The 14,118-nt window shown below is 36.3% G+C and overlaps 2 protein-coding genes across 2 annotated transcripts in view; both read right to left on the reverse strand.

Moving 5' to 3' along the window:
- Positions 1 to 7,514: 7,514 nt before the first annotated feature.
- Positions 7,515 to 9,096, reverse strand: LOC131930524 (uncharacterized). Its single transcript, XM_059287048.1, has 2 exons — positions 8,310 to 9,096; positions 7,515 to 7,840 (listed from the first exon to the last, which is right to left on the reverse strand). Exons 1-2 carry the CDS (start codon positions 9,094 to 9,096, stop codon positions 7,515 to 7,517), a joined length of 1,113 nt encoding a protein of 370 aa, XP_059143031.1.
- A 2,663-nt stretch (positions 9,097 to 11,759) lies between these two features.
- Positions 11,760 to 14,118, reverse strand: part of LOC131930525 (sulfotransferase 1B1-like) — a 4,659-nt gene continuing 2,300 nt past the window's right edge. The window contains exons 3-5 of the mRNA XM_059287051.1: positions 14,028 to 14,118; positions 12,061 to 12,265; positions 11,760 to 11,905 (exon numbers count right to left, since the gene is read on the reverse strand). The exon at positions 14,028 to 14,118 is cut by the window's right edge and continues 51 nt beyond it. Coding sequence (XP_059143034.1) covers positions 11,778 to 11,905; positions 12,061 to 12,265; positions 14,028 to 14,118 — 424 coding nt within the window. The 3' untranslated portion in view covers positions 11,760 to 11,777. The remainder of the gene's footprint in view (positions 11,906 to 12,060; positions 12,266 to 14,027) is intronic.

Genomic DNA, 14,118 nt, shown 5'->3' on the forward strand with positions numbered 1-14,118 from the left:
ACATGAACGAGGATTCAAACTCGAGACTTTCGAGTTAGCAGTCTACCGCTCTACTGCTTGGCCACACCGTCCCGATATTGCCAAGTCAGGATTTCGGAACTCGACCTCGAGACCCTAGGTCGTCCCCTGCCTTAGCTGCGCCTCATGGCTAAACCACGTGATGCGATGACCGAGGAAACAAAAGCCAGGCGGTAGCCGCCGGTCTAAAGTTGGAATTGAACCTAGATTCAGTTCGACAGTTTATTTCCAATTCCTCAGTTCACCAGAGACTGTAATTACTAGGATAGTTTTAACAATCAAACTTTTGACAGCAGGCTAATAGTTGACAAGGCCGTTATGGCGGGTGATTTTTTGGCGTGTTTGAGTTATGACTTTTTGGACGCGTTTTTTAATACACACGGTAGCTCATGACAAAGGGATTTAGTAGGCCGTGCTGTGGACTTGTGATGCTGTCGTTTTTACTGTTGGTGGTGTTGATGTGGCTCGTGTGTAGGGGTGTGGGGGGAGTGGGGGGAGAGGGAGTCGGTCTTTGAACAGTGATCATTTGTGTCGACGTGACTTAGATGTTAGAGGACAGTGGTCACTTCACTAGATTGATCTATAGCAGTGGTCATCTGTCTGTATGGACGTAGATTAGATTTTAGGGGGAGATAAAAGCAAACTCGGGAACAGGAAATTACCTCCCCCCCAAGTCAATTATCCCCTGGACATTCCCCCCAACATTACCCTAGAAAGTACAAAAGTATTCACTGTTTTGTTCATATCATGATGATGTTTAATTCATCTTTCATTATTAGTAACTTACTATTTGCTCGTCACATTGGATATGACATTGTTACACTGGTTTCTCTTCCTTGTTTGTAAATATTTGAGGGGATATGCTAATTACAACATCACCAATTTTTTCGTCAAAATGGGTTTCCTGCACTTTCGGATACTTTGACCATTTTAAAAATTTTTGTATTAAGAAAATAATTACTTTAACGAAAAATATTTTTAATGTGTTGAAAATACAATTTGTATAACCCCATCAATTAAAAAATAAATAATTTTTTTTCCATACTTACAACCTTTCTACGAAACATTTTAATACTTTTATATCCGTCATCATGTTGTATCTTGCATCATTGGGAAGCTGGATTGCTCATGTAGTTGATAATCGTATTTTAAATCATGTCAGAAATACCCAAAGCTTACAATCGTCTCTAAAATTACACAAATATTGTATTTTCGTGACCTACTTTTCTTTAATTTTTGCTGTTTTTCACAGTGCGAGTGCGCAGTTTTTTAACACTAAAAAGCCTACTACTTTTTATTCATGAAACAATGCCCAACATATTTTCAGTAATTGTTCATCGTGCAAATATAAAACTTCATGAGAGAATGAAGATGGTTTTCATAGAAAGAAAGTTTATGGTAAATAATATGCTAGTTTTGAAACGTTTCTATACTAAAAAGGCTGCGATTTTTCGGACCTTGTAGAATTCTAACCAGTAGTTCTATTAAAGAAAAGTTGTCCTGACAAAAGTTTTAGTATATACAAAATATATGTCGTGTAAATTTGATTGCCATAAGTGCATAAATAAAAAAAAGCCTTAGCTTTTTTTAAAGAACCAAAAAATTCAAAATGAGGGGTTTGTTTTCGGGTTTCTATGACAACCGAAATTGTTTTTAACCATTTGTTTTGCTGTTTAATACTTAAGTTCATGTGTCAAACATAATAAAAATATTTTAAATTTTTTAGATCTTACATTGTAAAAAATTGAAATAAACTGAGCATATCCCTTTGAATAATGTTGATGTGATTAGTAAAAAATAAAAATAAAAGTATTAAAAAAAATATTTTTTAATTTTTTTTTAGTTGGGTCTGACTTTAGACATTTTTTAAAGTATATATGAAATAAAGAAGTTATTTTTCTTTAGTTCCGCCACTGCAAGATGATTTTATTTTTTATCAATTTACATAACTATATATGAATAAAATATGTGACATACATGTTATTAATCTAAGTCAAAAGTACTGTTTTATTACATGTGTTGTCTGTAATGCTCGCGAACTAAATATTAAATAATTAAAAAAAAATTAGAACACAAGTTTTCACAAGGGCCACTTGAAAGATTAATCTGATTATCTGATTATCTGCCACTGTAAATAAGAAAGGCATTTCAGTTCTTTTTTTTTTACAAGGTTGTCCTTCCGTGTTTTTCTTGGTTAAGTACATGGTCGATATTTGTGTGGTCGTTCAACTTTGTACACGTTGTGTGTACCCCATCCCACATGCCTTGGTATAAAGTGTGACATTTTTATAAGAAAAAGTCCCAAAAAATAAAAATAGAAATCAAGATTTCTTCCTTTAAAACCAAAAAAAAAAAAAAAAAAAAAAAAAAAAAAAAAAAAAAAAAAAAATTCTATTCTTTGATTTTCTTTAGTTAAAAAAATAACACAAATTTCACGACAACATTTTTTAGAAATGCATTTCTAAGTTACGGAAAGTAAACACTGCTAGGGGGAATCCCCCCATATTTGAAATACGAGTCTTGGGGGTATGGTTTGTCATATATAAGGCGAATAAAATTGTTTTTACAAGAATGTTATATTATCCTGGGTCAGTTAAAGGTTGTCAAGTTACACTTTAAACCCTGACCGTCCGTAGTGTAGACATAGGAGCCTTCCCATTTTCTGGGACCTCGGTGTATACAAGGGTAGTGTGGTCAGCACCAGTGGCATAGCGAGGTCTGGTGTCACCCGGTGCGGCACTTAGTAGTGTCAACCCCTGCACCCCCCCCCCCCCCCTCGCTACGCCACTGGTCAGCACTATGCACAGCCGCATTTACTTTTCTTAACGTGAGTCAGGCAACCACCTGAGTAACAATTTTTAATTAATTTATAAAAAATTAATCAGGCGACCGATTAAGTCAAATTGAATGTCATGATGCATTGTCTTCATGTCTTGACCCATGTACCAACCACGAACCGTATCTGTCATGTAGAAGTGCCTGCAATTTCGCTCCGGCGTTTCGATCTAGACTGACGACAGACAGAGGAAGTGAGTTAAATAAAAGTTCGTAAAAACTACGCTTCCAATTAAGCGGGTAAAGAAGAGTTCTAGCAGTTCTTGGTAGAAGGCTTAATATACTTAATACTTGTTTACAATAAACTTTATGTTATCAAACCCGAGTTACTTAAAGTAATTAAATTTACTCTTGCGAACCTGACCGTCTATTGGTCAGATAAAGTTCACCTGAGTCCCGTGACCTTGACACGTAACGTCATATTGTGACCGAAACGATCCGGGTATCCATCAGAACTCACTTTTTTCCTACTGACTCGAGCCTGGGAACTGATCTAGGGGCCTCCACATTAGCAAGTGTACGCTCTACCACTCATCCACACCATCCCACCATTCACACAAAAACAATTAATAATGTGCAGAATTTATGTCTTTATTTTGCATGATAGAACCCATCTTATAAAGATGGGTAACAGTACATGGATAAGTAATACAACACACCTCAAATTTTATAATAAAAATAAGTATTACAATCTATTTGAAAGACACATTTTCCTAGACACATTTTTTTCAAAAGTTCCAACCTCTGAGTTGTATTGTATTTATCTCATTATGACCACGTGACTAGTAATTACATTAATATGAAACATAGAAATCATACACTAATTAAAATTATAACATTTTTAATTTGAGTAATTCATAAATATTTCATTTGATAGTTGGCATTTTAAAAACATAATGTATCACAAATATATCACATTTATCATATATAAAGAAATACAATTTTCTGATAAGAATATAGTTTTAAAACTTAAAACGAAATATTTTTTATAACTTCAGAATCATTCAGATACCTACATGTATCTGTAATAAATTGTTGAACACAAAAATAAGTACATTTTAAAAAGATTTTCTCTAACTAAAACCCATTGACTCAACGTTTGGCATTTTTAATTCTCATAGAATTTGTTTTTTTTTTGCATTGTCTACAGTCAAAACGTGTAAATAAGATTAAACCTAGATAAAGTATCTTAGAGACAGTTGGGGATATTGACTAGGCATTAGTTTTGTAAGATGTTGGTAAATGTATTTGATATATTTGGTGAGACAAGATTTTTAGGCATGCGTTATGTAAAATGTTTGTAACTGTATTTGAGACATTTTGTGAAACAAGATTAGGCATGCTTTATGTGAGATGTTTGTAAATGTATTTGATATATTTTGTGAGACATGATTTTTAGGCATGCGTTATGTAAAATGTTTGTAAATGTATTTGAGACATTATGTGAGACAAGATTAGGCATGCTTTATGTGAGATTTTTGTAACTTTTGTATTAAAAAGAATATTGTTGTCATGTTACTATTTACATTGTTTATTGTTTTCACATATTCTCAACATAGCGCTTTTGAAACACGTTCACAATTTTTTTCATTATTTCTCCCTTTCAATCTCCCCTTGAAACATAATTACACTAATTAGAAAATAATCATGAGATAATCAAACACAACAGAATACATTTAATTAATTAAATACAGATCTATATACAATTATATACAATAATACTGTGCCAGATATACAATTATATACAATAATACTGTGCTGCTTTGTATATAAATTAGGCCTTCCTTCCTGACGTATTACGTGGTATTGTTTGATTAACCATTCACCACAGTCGGTAAAGTCTTCACATGTCTGTCATTCATCTGTCGTGGGTAGTTTCTGTGAGAAGATGTTGTTAGCCTGAAATGACGGGTGGCCTGCAGTAGCAGCTGGTTGCAATCTCGACCTTGACTAGAGCCGGCTGTGACCTTGACGAGTTGATCCCCATGACCATCACGACCCCCATGTTGGCTGTGGCCGTGTAGCTATCGTCTTCACAGTTGCAGTTACAGTCTGCTTCGAGCAGGTATCTGTTCATGTGATGGACACAAATAATATTTAAATAACGATTCAGTAATATGTTTAAGCGTATTTTTTTTTCTATCAGTAAAAATTTATAAATTTTTATTATAGTTTTTTTAATGTACTAATAATATTTACTTTAATTTTTTTGTCAATCAGTATTTTAAAATTATTTTTCTATGAAAAATTGTGTTGCTCAAAAACATTGGAGGAACTGTAGGCCTACTTATTTGTAATAAAATATATTGATGATATCTACTTATTGCCATATGTAAGCAAACGGTATAGTACATTCCACTGTACGTATTGTTTGTAAGTTTATATTAAAGATAAAAGATTATAAATTTTCAATTCATAATTTAGCGACCCACGCTTTTTGTTGTATAGCTTTATATATTTATATATTAAAAGCTATTCATGCTAATTTCCTATATTCAATGCATATACATATACTTGTTATTATAACCGTTTTATTTAAAATTTATGTCATATCGCATTGTTATCTAAGCGTCAAGTTTGAAACGATTTTGTTCGCTTCAGTAGAAGTAGGTGAAATTACGTTCGCAAGTTTCGACATTTGGTATAGGGCTGGTAAGTAGGTCAATAAACAGTTCTATGGCTCAAGCAGGTTTTATTGAGCCGTAGAACTGGTTGGTGATCTACTTACCAGCCCTATAGCATTAAGACAGGAAATAAAGAAAAGCGTGAAAATACAGAGCTGATCAGAATCAGCAGGTGTAAAATTTAGTTCTACGACTCACCGTGGGTAAAATGCGACTCCTAGATCTAGAACTTGAAATTTGTGTGGGCAGCTGGATGTTCTGTTGATGTAGCCTGTTATGCTGGGGTACAACTCTGTGGTCGTAGCTAAGGTGTTCTCTTCGTCGTTTATATCCACTGTGCTCACGCCCGTCAACATCTGCTCAATGGTTGGTTGGTATGTTCTGCTACGTCTCAGCCTGGAGGGTTTGTGTGTAGGATTCCTTTTGAGCTTGGCATCAATTGGGTGCTCAATAGCTGCTGCTGCACGGAGCTTTTTGATTTGACTGGAGTCAACTAGATGCTGAATAGCTGCTGGTTCTGCTGTTTGGAGCTTTTTGTTCTGGCTGTAGCCGACTAGGCGCTGATTAGCTGCTGTTTCTCCTGCCTGTAGCTTGTCGCCTAGGCTTTGACCAGCATGCCTGTAAGTGGAGGAAGCCTCTACTTGTGCTGCGTTAAGGACAAGCACGATTGTAACCATCACTTGCATTATCTCCATATCGCTAAACTCTTGTTATTTACGTCAAGCAAAGTTAATTATTTTAAATGTAGATATTTTTCTCTCTCTCTCTAGATTAAAATTTGCAGTTGTAATTAAACACTCTTTACACAAAAACAAGTTTGATTTACTGTGAATGAAAACGATGGTTTTTATACGTTTTTTTTTCAAAGATGGGGGTAGACTGGAAAATTGAAAAAATAATTTTTGTTTTTACAGTTGCAATTGCAGCTTAAATTCCCTGAGGTTTTGTTGATGGTTTTTCAAGGGTGTGGGCAGTCTATTACTTCCAAGCGGGGGACGTGAATAGATCAAAACAAAGGCGATCGGCAGATATCTCAATTAGAATTTCCTATCGGTCGAGCAGTTGTAAAAAGTTCAAGGGGAATTAATGCGTGTGACGTGAGAGATCTTTAAAAATTGATCAGTGAGTAACCGTACTTGTTTATTGAATTATTATTTTAAAACAACAGGAGTTTTTGGACAATTTATTCCAGAATATTGTTTTTTTTGTTTTTATTTTTTTTTATAAATTTTAATATTGGGTCTAGAACAATGTTAGGTGTTATCCGAGAATAACCCGGTTTAAGGTAGTGGCTCATGTGTAGTGGAGAAAAAACAATATTTTTGGCTAAACTCCGCGTTTGAAATTATGAGTTCAATTCGGGCCATGAAACACTATTTTTAAATTCTCTTTGTGAATTACACAAATTTTTAATTTATGAAATGTCAAGGTTGAAACTGTAAATTTATTTAGCAGCTGTTACTTTTTAATCAAATATACAAAGTTTCATAGTTAATAATGTAAAAAGAAAGTCATAATCTGAACATTATTTTCTTGTTTCCAAGATATGTTCACAATATTCTGTTTCACTTGAAAATAAAACTTTGCTTAACTTAAAGAAATCACATATCTAAATACGATATTTTTACCCTTTACTTAAAGATGTCAGTAATCGTCGGTCTTTATAATAATAACGTTTTTATTAAACAATATCAAAGATTTACATTCTTTAAAAAAATGGTTAAGTAGACCTACAATTATTAGACGCAAATAAATTAACAAGCATAAAAAAAACAACAAAAAACAACAACAGCTTCTTATATATATATATATATATATATATATATATATATATATATATATATATATATATATATATATATATATATATATATATATATATATATATATATATATATATAAATACATATATATAAATACATATATATATATATATATATATATATATATATATATATATATATATATATATATATATATATATATATATATATATATATATATATATATATATATATATATATATATATATTGCCTTTACGATTTGTCTATTTTACGGACTCCTAGCTTTGAACAGCAATGAAATATTTCCCAGAAAGTGTCCCTAAACGCCGAACTCATGGGGTAGAATATGAAGAGATTGATGGCGGCGTGAGTGAGGTCAAAGACCGCTAGGATGTAGGTGATGCACAGGAAGATGTTGTGGTAGAGGCGCAGGAAGTAGAACTCGTAGATGAAGTACTTGACGGTGTAGTGGATGATCCGGGGGGAGAGGTTGACGATGTACACGCCGATGACGACCAGCAGCATTTTGACCACTTGTCTGTCTCGCGTTGACAGCTGTTTGGTATTGGCTGTCTTGTCTGGTGGAGAAAAAAAACACGAGTGTGCTCCCCTAAACTTTCTCGTATATTCTTATATGACAGTAAAGGTTGGGATAGAACTTTAAGTGAAATTGGGCGATAGAGAGGCGAGGTTTGTGAAAAAAATAGCTTTTTTTTCGGGAAAACATAGAGAATAAAATATAATATGTAAATTATCAAATGCAGTGAGTTTTTGAGTAATCGAAAAAAAATGCAGTTCCGGTTACCGGAAATCGTTCAATAGTTGAATGAAATCTGCACATACAATTTAATATTTGTAAAATTCTGTCAATCTCTGAAAAGGTATTCGAGTTATCGTCTTTACATACACAGACAGACAGAGAGACAGATAGACGGACGGACGGACAGACAAGCAAACAGACAGACACACAGACAGAAACACTGACATAGACAGACACACAGACAGACTGACACACAGACAAATACATTGACAGACACACAAAAAGACACGCACACAGACCTTTGATCGTATTTGCCGCTCCGGATCTAAACTGTGAAGACTTCTTCAAATGGTACGCGATGATGACCGTCGGCGTCACGATGACCCCCAGGCTTGTCGTGGGCCAAATGATTCCGGACAGGTTGTAGTACTGGAACAGCGGGCCCGTGTTCTTGTAGTAGAAATCGCTGTTGACGTAGATAGCGATGGTGGCGTTGTACTGGTCGCTGTACACCCACAGGATATCGTAGATGAAAAACATGACCATGAAACAGCCGAACACGACGAAAGAAATAACAAGACAGAGGGTTAACGTGAGTTTGGGCGTTATGATCTGTTTCACTTTAAAAGGGATGCTCACGCAAAGGCAGCGTTCAACGGCGACGTAAGCGGCAAGGACGCTGGCGACGTAGGTTGAAAAAGAGATGAAGTAGTTGAACACGACTACGGAGATGTTGATCCAGCTTTTGGCCGCGAGAGGGGACACCAAGCTGATGGGGCCTGACATTCTCTGCGCGGCGCCGCCCAGACATTTGAGGAAATCCCATACGCCGATGACCGTCATGGAGACGCCGACGCTGTCTTTGAAACCTTGCCGGGCAAATACGGCGATGACGATGGCGTTGGTGACGATGCCGATGTAGGAGATGACGAAACAGAGGGTGAAGTCGACGACGATTTCGGCGATCCTTCGCTGTTCGTTGGTGACGTATATCTCCACGGGGATGAATTCACCCACGGTGTGTGGGTGAGGGGGAAAGTCACGTGATACACTAGAAATGTCCGTCGAGTTCATTTTGTCGTGTTTTGACTAAATAGTATTAGATCGTGGAGGCGACTGGTAAAAAATAACAATTCGATTAGTTCTATTATTATTCTTTCAATCTCATCAGGGTCTATTTCAAACATTGTGCAGAGAACTAGATTTGTATGATTGTTTTTCTTTAAATTCTAAAACATCTACAAAAAATATATGGGTAACACACTGACCGAGACAAAAGCGTGTTGAGTGAACAAGTTTAACAACTATTCAGTGGCATAAATCCGAATATTTCTCAGCGACATGAACGACATTGCCGTGCTTATACAGAGGGAAACCAGATACAGTGGGTTCTAATCCATGTTGGACGGCTAGGATAACACATAAAGTGTCTTAAGGTATTTGTATTTAAGATACTATAGATTGGTGTCAGATGACTTAGTGCAATATACTGAAACATACGAGTGGCCATCGACATACGAAAGCTAAATTAAGTGCAATAATCGAATTAAATTATACTATTACGTTAAGTTTTTTTTAAAGCAATGTTAAATGATAGATTTTTGGTTTAAAAGTGTTTAAAAGAATTAGCTGTAACCTTAAAATGGAGAAATTACTTTTAAATGTTCTTAGCCCAAAAAATACTGTCCATACATATTGATAAAAAAAAATATTGAGTATATAAAAAAAATTAATCAATACCGCACGCGCAAGAAATTTTTAATATAATTTAATCATGGCGGGTAATTACATTTTAAGTTATTAAACATCCCAGGGTGCTCTAATGACTTCTTCTAATCGAGTATTTAACGTTAATTGCAGGCCCTTATTTGCACTTGAAAGCGCGGGCCGATAACCTTGCAATTTTCTACCTCAGCGTGATGGCAGCTATTATTGACATTAACGTGAGTAAAGTGCAGTCGGTGGAATCATGCGTATTAGATTTAATGAGACAAAAAATTGGAAGAAAATGATACGCCAATAGAGGTTGTCTTTCCGTGATGACTTTTACTACTATCTAAATATATCTGGTATTACATTATATATAATTATAAATGTAAATTAAAAAAATATCACGTGCAAACGAAGTGTGGCTCGTTGGAGGATACACGGGTTCAATGACACGTGACTGGTCAATAGGAAATAGCATGGAAGTCAGGAGCTGTACCATATTAAAGGAGTGTGGGATTGGGGGGGGGGGGGGGGGGCGGAGGATACACGGGTTCAATGACACGTGACTGGTCAATAGGAAATAGCATGGAAGTCAGGAGCTGTCCCACATTAAAGGAGTGTGGGATTGGGGGGGGGGGGGGCGGGGCGGAGGATACACGGGTTCAATGACACGTGATTGGTCAATAGGAGGCTTGATGGTCTCATTTTGTTTATCGAAGGTTTTTTAATGCTCTAATACAAAACCTGGGAAATTATTCATTTCAGTCTAGTAGTGTGAAGCTGAAATAGGACATAATAATGATCACATCTTATTTATCGAAAGTTTTAAAGTTCTCTAGAAGTTGCATATAAAACCTAGGAAATTATTCCTTTCAATCTAGTAATGTAAATGTCAAATGGTAGAGCTAACGACTGCTAATCTGAAATCCTCCAGAGTTTCGACTCGAGTCTGTATGACGTCTCAGAGTCCACCCAGCTCTGATGGGTACCTGACTCATGTTGGGGGAAAACTAAGGCTTGCAGGAATAGTGCTGACCATGCTATCCCTCGATGTCATTAAAACAGATTAACTCTACTTCACCTGCCCGGTATGTCTTATGTAGACGAACGGAAAAAGATGATGAATATGAAGCTGTTTGACTGACAACAATAGACGCGGCTTAAAACGTCACGACTTTAAGTTACAGCCTTGATCAAGTGGACTTTGACTGGTTGTGGATACGAGTTTATAAAAAACTTTAATGGGCTTGTGAGGCAGGGGGGGGGGGGGGTGTGCACTGTCTGAAACAAACTTAATTTATTGATTTAAATTGCAAATAATTGTGTGATTTAAGGCATGTTTTAAATTAAATTTTTGAGTAAATTAAAAATGCATTTCACATGAAGGACTAAATTTTACATGCTGGACATTTGTTCTTATTACAGAGTTTGACCTTAACAATATGGAGCACCAAAACAAGTCACCACTTGATGTGATCACCATTTGATGATCACCACTTTATGATCACCATTTGATGAGAACCACTTTATGATTACCACTTGATGATCACCACTTTATGATCACCATTTGATGAGAACCACTTTATGATTACCACTTGAAGAACTCTGTTTCAGACACCTCAGCATAATTATGAACAAGCAACAGCAGGAAAGGTGACGCAACTCATTATGTTCCAAAAATAAGTAATGATGAACTCTCCACTTCCCCCCAAAAAAGTCTAGAAAACACCAGAAAAGATTTTAAAATTCTCAATAGTAACCACACGTAAAAGTCAATACAGTTTTCGAATGTCCACTAGTGACTAGTGATCACTTGACCAACAGTACAGATGACCAGTTTAGAATGACCACGGCCAGCAGAACAAATAACCAACAGTACAAATGACCACTTGACCAGTAGCACAAATGATCAAAGCATCTGCTACTGATCCAACTGGAACCTCCATTGTAAACCACCAGCTACTGATCCAACTGGAACCTCCAATGTAAACCATAGCACCAGTTACTGATCCAACTGGAACCTCCAATGTAAACCACAGCCCCTGTTACTGATCCAACTGGAACCTCCAATGTAAACCACAGTTCTGCAAATCGACCAGTTTCTCTTTCAGCACTCCATCAAACAGGTCATTGACCTCTGCTGTGAATTCGTTTCTCCAGTCTCCAACCAAGCCTAGTAAATATAACATAAATAGTACATAAATGATGCACAGTTTTTATACCTACCCCCCCCCCCCCTGTCTTTTATTAATAATATCTAGCTTTTACCCCCCCCCCCCCCACCCCCAGCCCTTTTTTTTCTTGGAATAACATTTTTTAAATACTCACCTTTTCTGTACATGATGGAGTGACCTTGAGAGTCGGCATAGAATCCACCTTTGCGCTCGCGCATGCTATTAATAGAACAGGCCGAGTCGATCCGAGCAACGAGTTCTTCTGTGGGCGAGACGCCAAGGAAGGACGCGATCTGACGTATCTTCTTCAGTGGGTCCTGTTGGTCAAAGGCTGAATGGTCAAAGGCTGAATGATCAAACTATAACAGTGGGTCCTGTTGGTCAAAGGCTGAATGATCAAACTATAACAGTGGGTCCTGTTGGTCAAAGGCTGAATGGTCAAACTATAACAGTGGGTCCTGTTGGTCAAAGGCTGAATGGTCAAACTAAACAGTGGGTCCTGTTGGTCAAAGACTGAATGGTCAAACTATAACAGTGGGTCCTGTTGGTCAAAGGCTGAATTGTCAAACTATAACAGTGGATCCTGTTGGTCAAAGACTGAATGGTCAAACTATAACAGTGGGTCCTGTTGGTCAAAGGCTGAATTGTCAAACTATAACAGTGGATCCTGTTGGTCAAAGACTGAATGGTCAAACTATAACAGTGGGTCCTGTTGGTCAAAGGCTGAATGATCAAACTATAACAGTGGGTCCTGTTGGTCAAAGGCTGAATGATCAAACTATAACAGTGGGTGCTGCTGGTCAAAGACTGAATGGTCAAACTATAACAGTGGGTCCTGTTGATCAACAACTGAAAGGTCACTACTGTTGTTGATGTAGGTTGTTATATTGGTGCTAATGTAACTATAACTATAACAGAGGCTCCTGTGTGTCAAAGACTGAATGGTCAGTACAGGTGCTAAGGTAGGTTGTAATACTGGTCCTAATGTAACTATAACCATGAAGATAACTTTTTAAAATGTATACTTTCATTGCGCATTTAAATCATTATCACTTTTCAGCTCCTGCCAAAGCCAGTTAGATAACCAGTCCATTAAGTCCACCAGTAGGTCACTATTTCACTCTAGTCACTATAGGGTACTAACATAGCCATTGTGTGTCTCCATCATCCGATTGAAACGTGTTGGTTTAATACAACATTTGAAAGTAAAAATTAACACAATGCGAGTCTTCAATCCTTTTATTATAATAAACCGGGAGTGATCTCCCCTAAACTTTCTCGAATATTCTTAGATAAAACAACAGGGGATGGGAACTCGGGATATAGTTATGATTTTAAATCCATTTTAAATACTTAAACTTTTTTAAATAGAATAGAATCTCATAGAAAAAAGAATTGCGCACCAAGCGAACGCCAAAACAAAATGTGCATAATAGTGCGGAATATTATTAGTACTTTATAAATTTACAAGCGTTTTTTGAGAAATCGGAAATGGCGTAAATTATTACTTCCGGTCAACGGAAATTACTAAAAATTTGATAGAAGTTAGAGGATTAGATCTTTTACTTACGTGTGAAATTTCATTTATCAATCTGAAATAGTACTCAAGTTATAGGCTTTTGAAAAATTCAAATTGAAAAAAGTCCCACTTCCGTTTATCGGAAATCGCTCAAAAGCTAATACGGATCTACGATTTTGATAAAATACTTACATATAAAATTTCATCAACCTAGCTGTAACGGTACTCAAGTTATCGTGTTTACACACACACACACACACACACACACAGACACACAGACAGAAACACAAACATACGGACAAGATTGCAAAATAATGTTTTTCCGTATGAGTGAGGTGTAAAACGTCGAGATTTGTAAAAATCTCTATTTTTTTTGCACGATTACAAGACTTTCTCTATACTTCGTATATACGAGAAAGTAAAAAGACCAAAGACTGTAACAACCAGCGATTGATTTACATCGCTGCATTGGGCTTGTTTTGATTTGCCGCCTGGGGAAGACCGCCCCCCCCCACTCTAGAGACGCCACTGAAACTAAATTACAACACGCATGTACTGTAATGTACAGCTTAACAAAACAAATGAAAAGATTCTCAAACTACCTCCGACAGATCTTCGTAGTTAACTTCTAGTATATCCAGTTCTGGTCGTTCCTTTAAAACAGTTCCCCACGAGCGTATATGGTCGAACCAG

Source organism: Physella acuta, unplaced genomic scaffold (assembly GCF_028476545.2).
Source record: "Physella acuta isolate Inbredline_101_S28 unplaced genomic scaffold, ASM2847654v3 ptg001795l, whole genome shotgun sequence".
NCBI classification, from domain to species: domain Eukaryota; kingdom Metazoa; phylum Mollusca; class Gastropoda; family Physidae; genus Physella; species Physella acuta.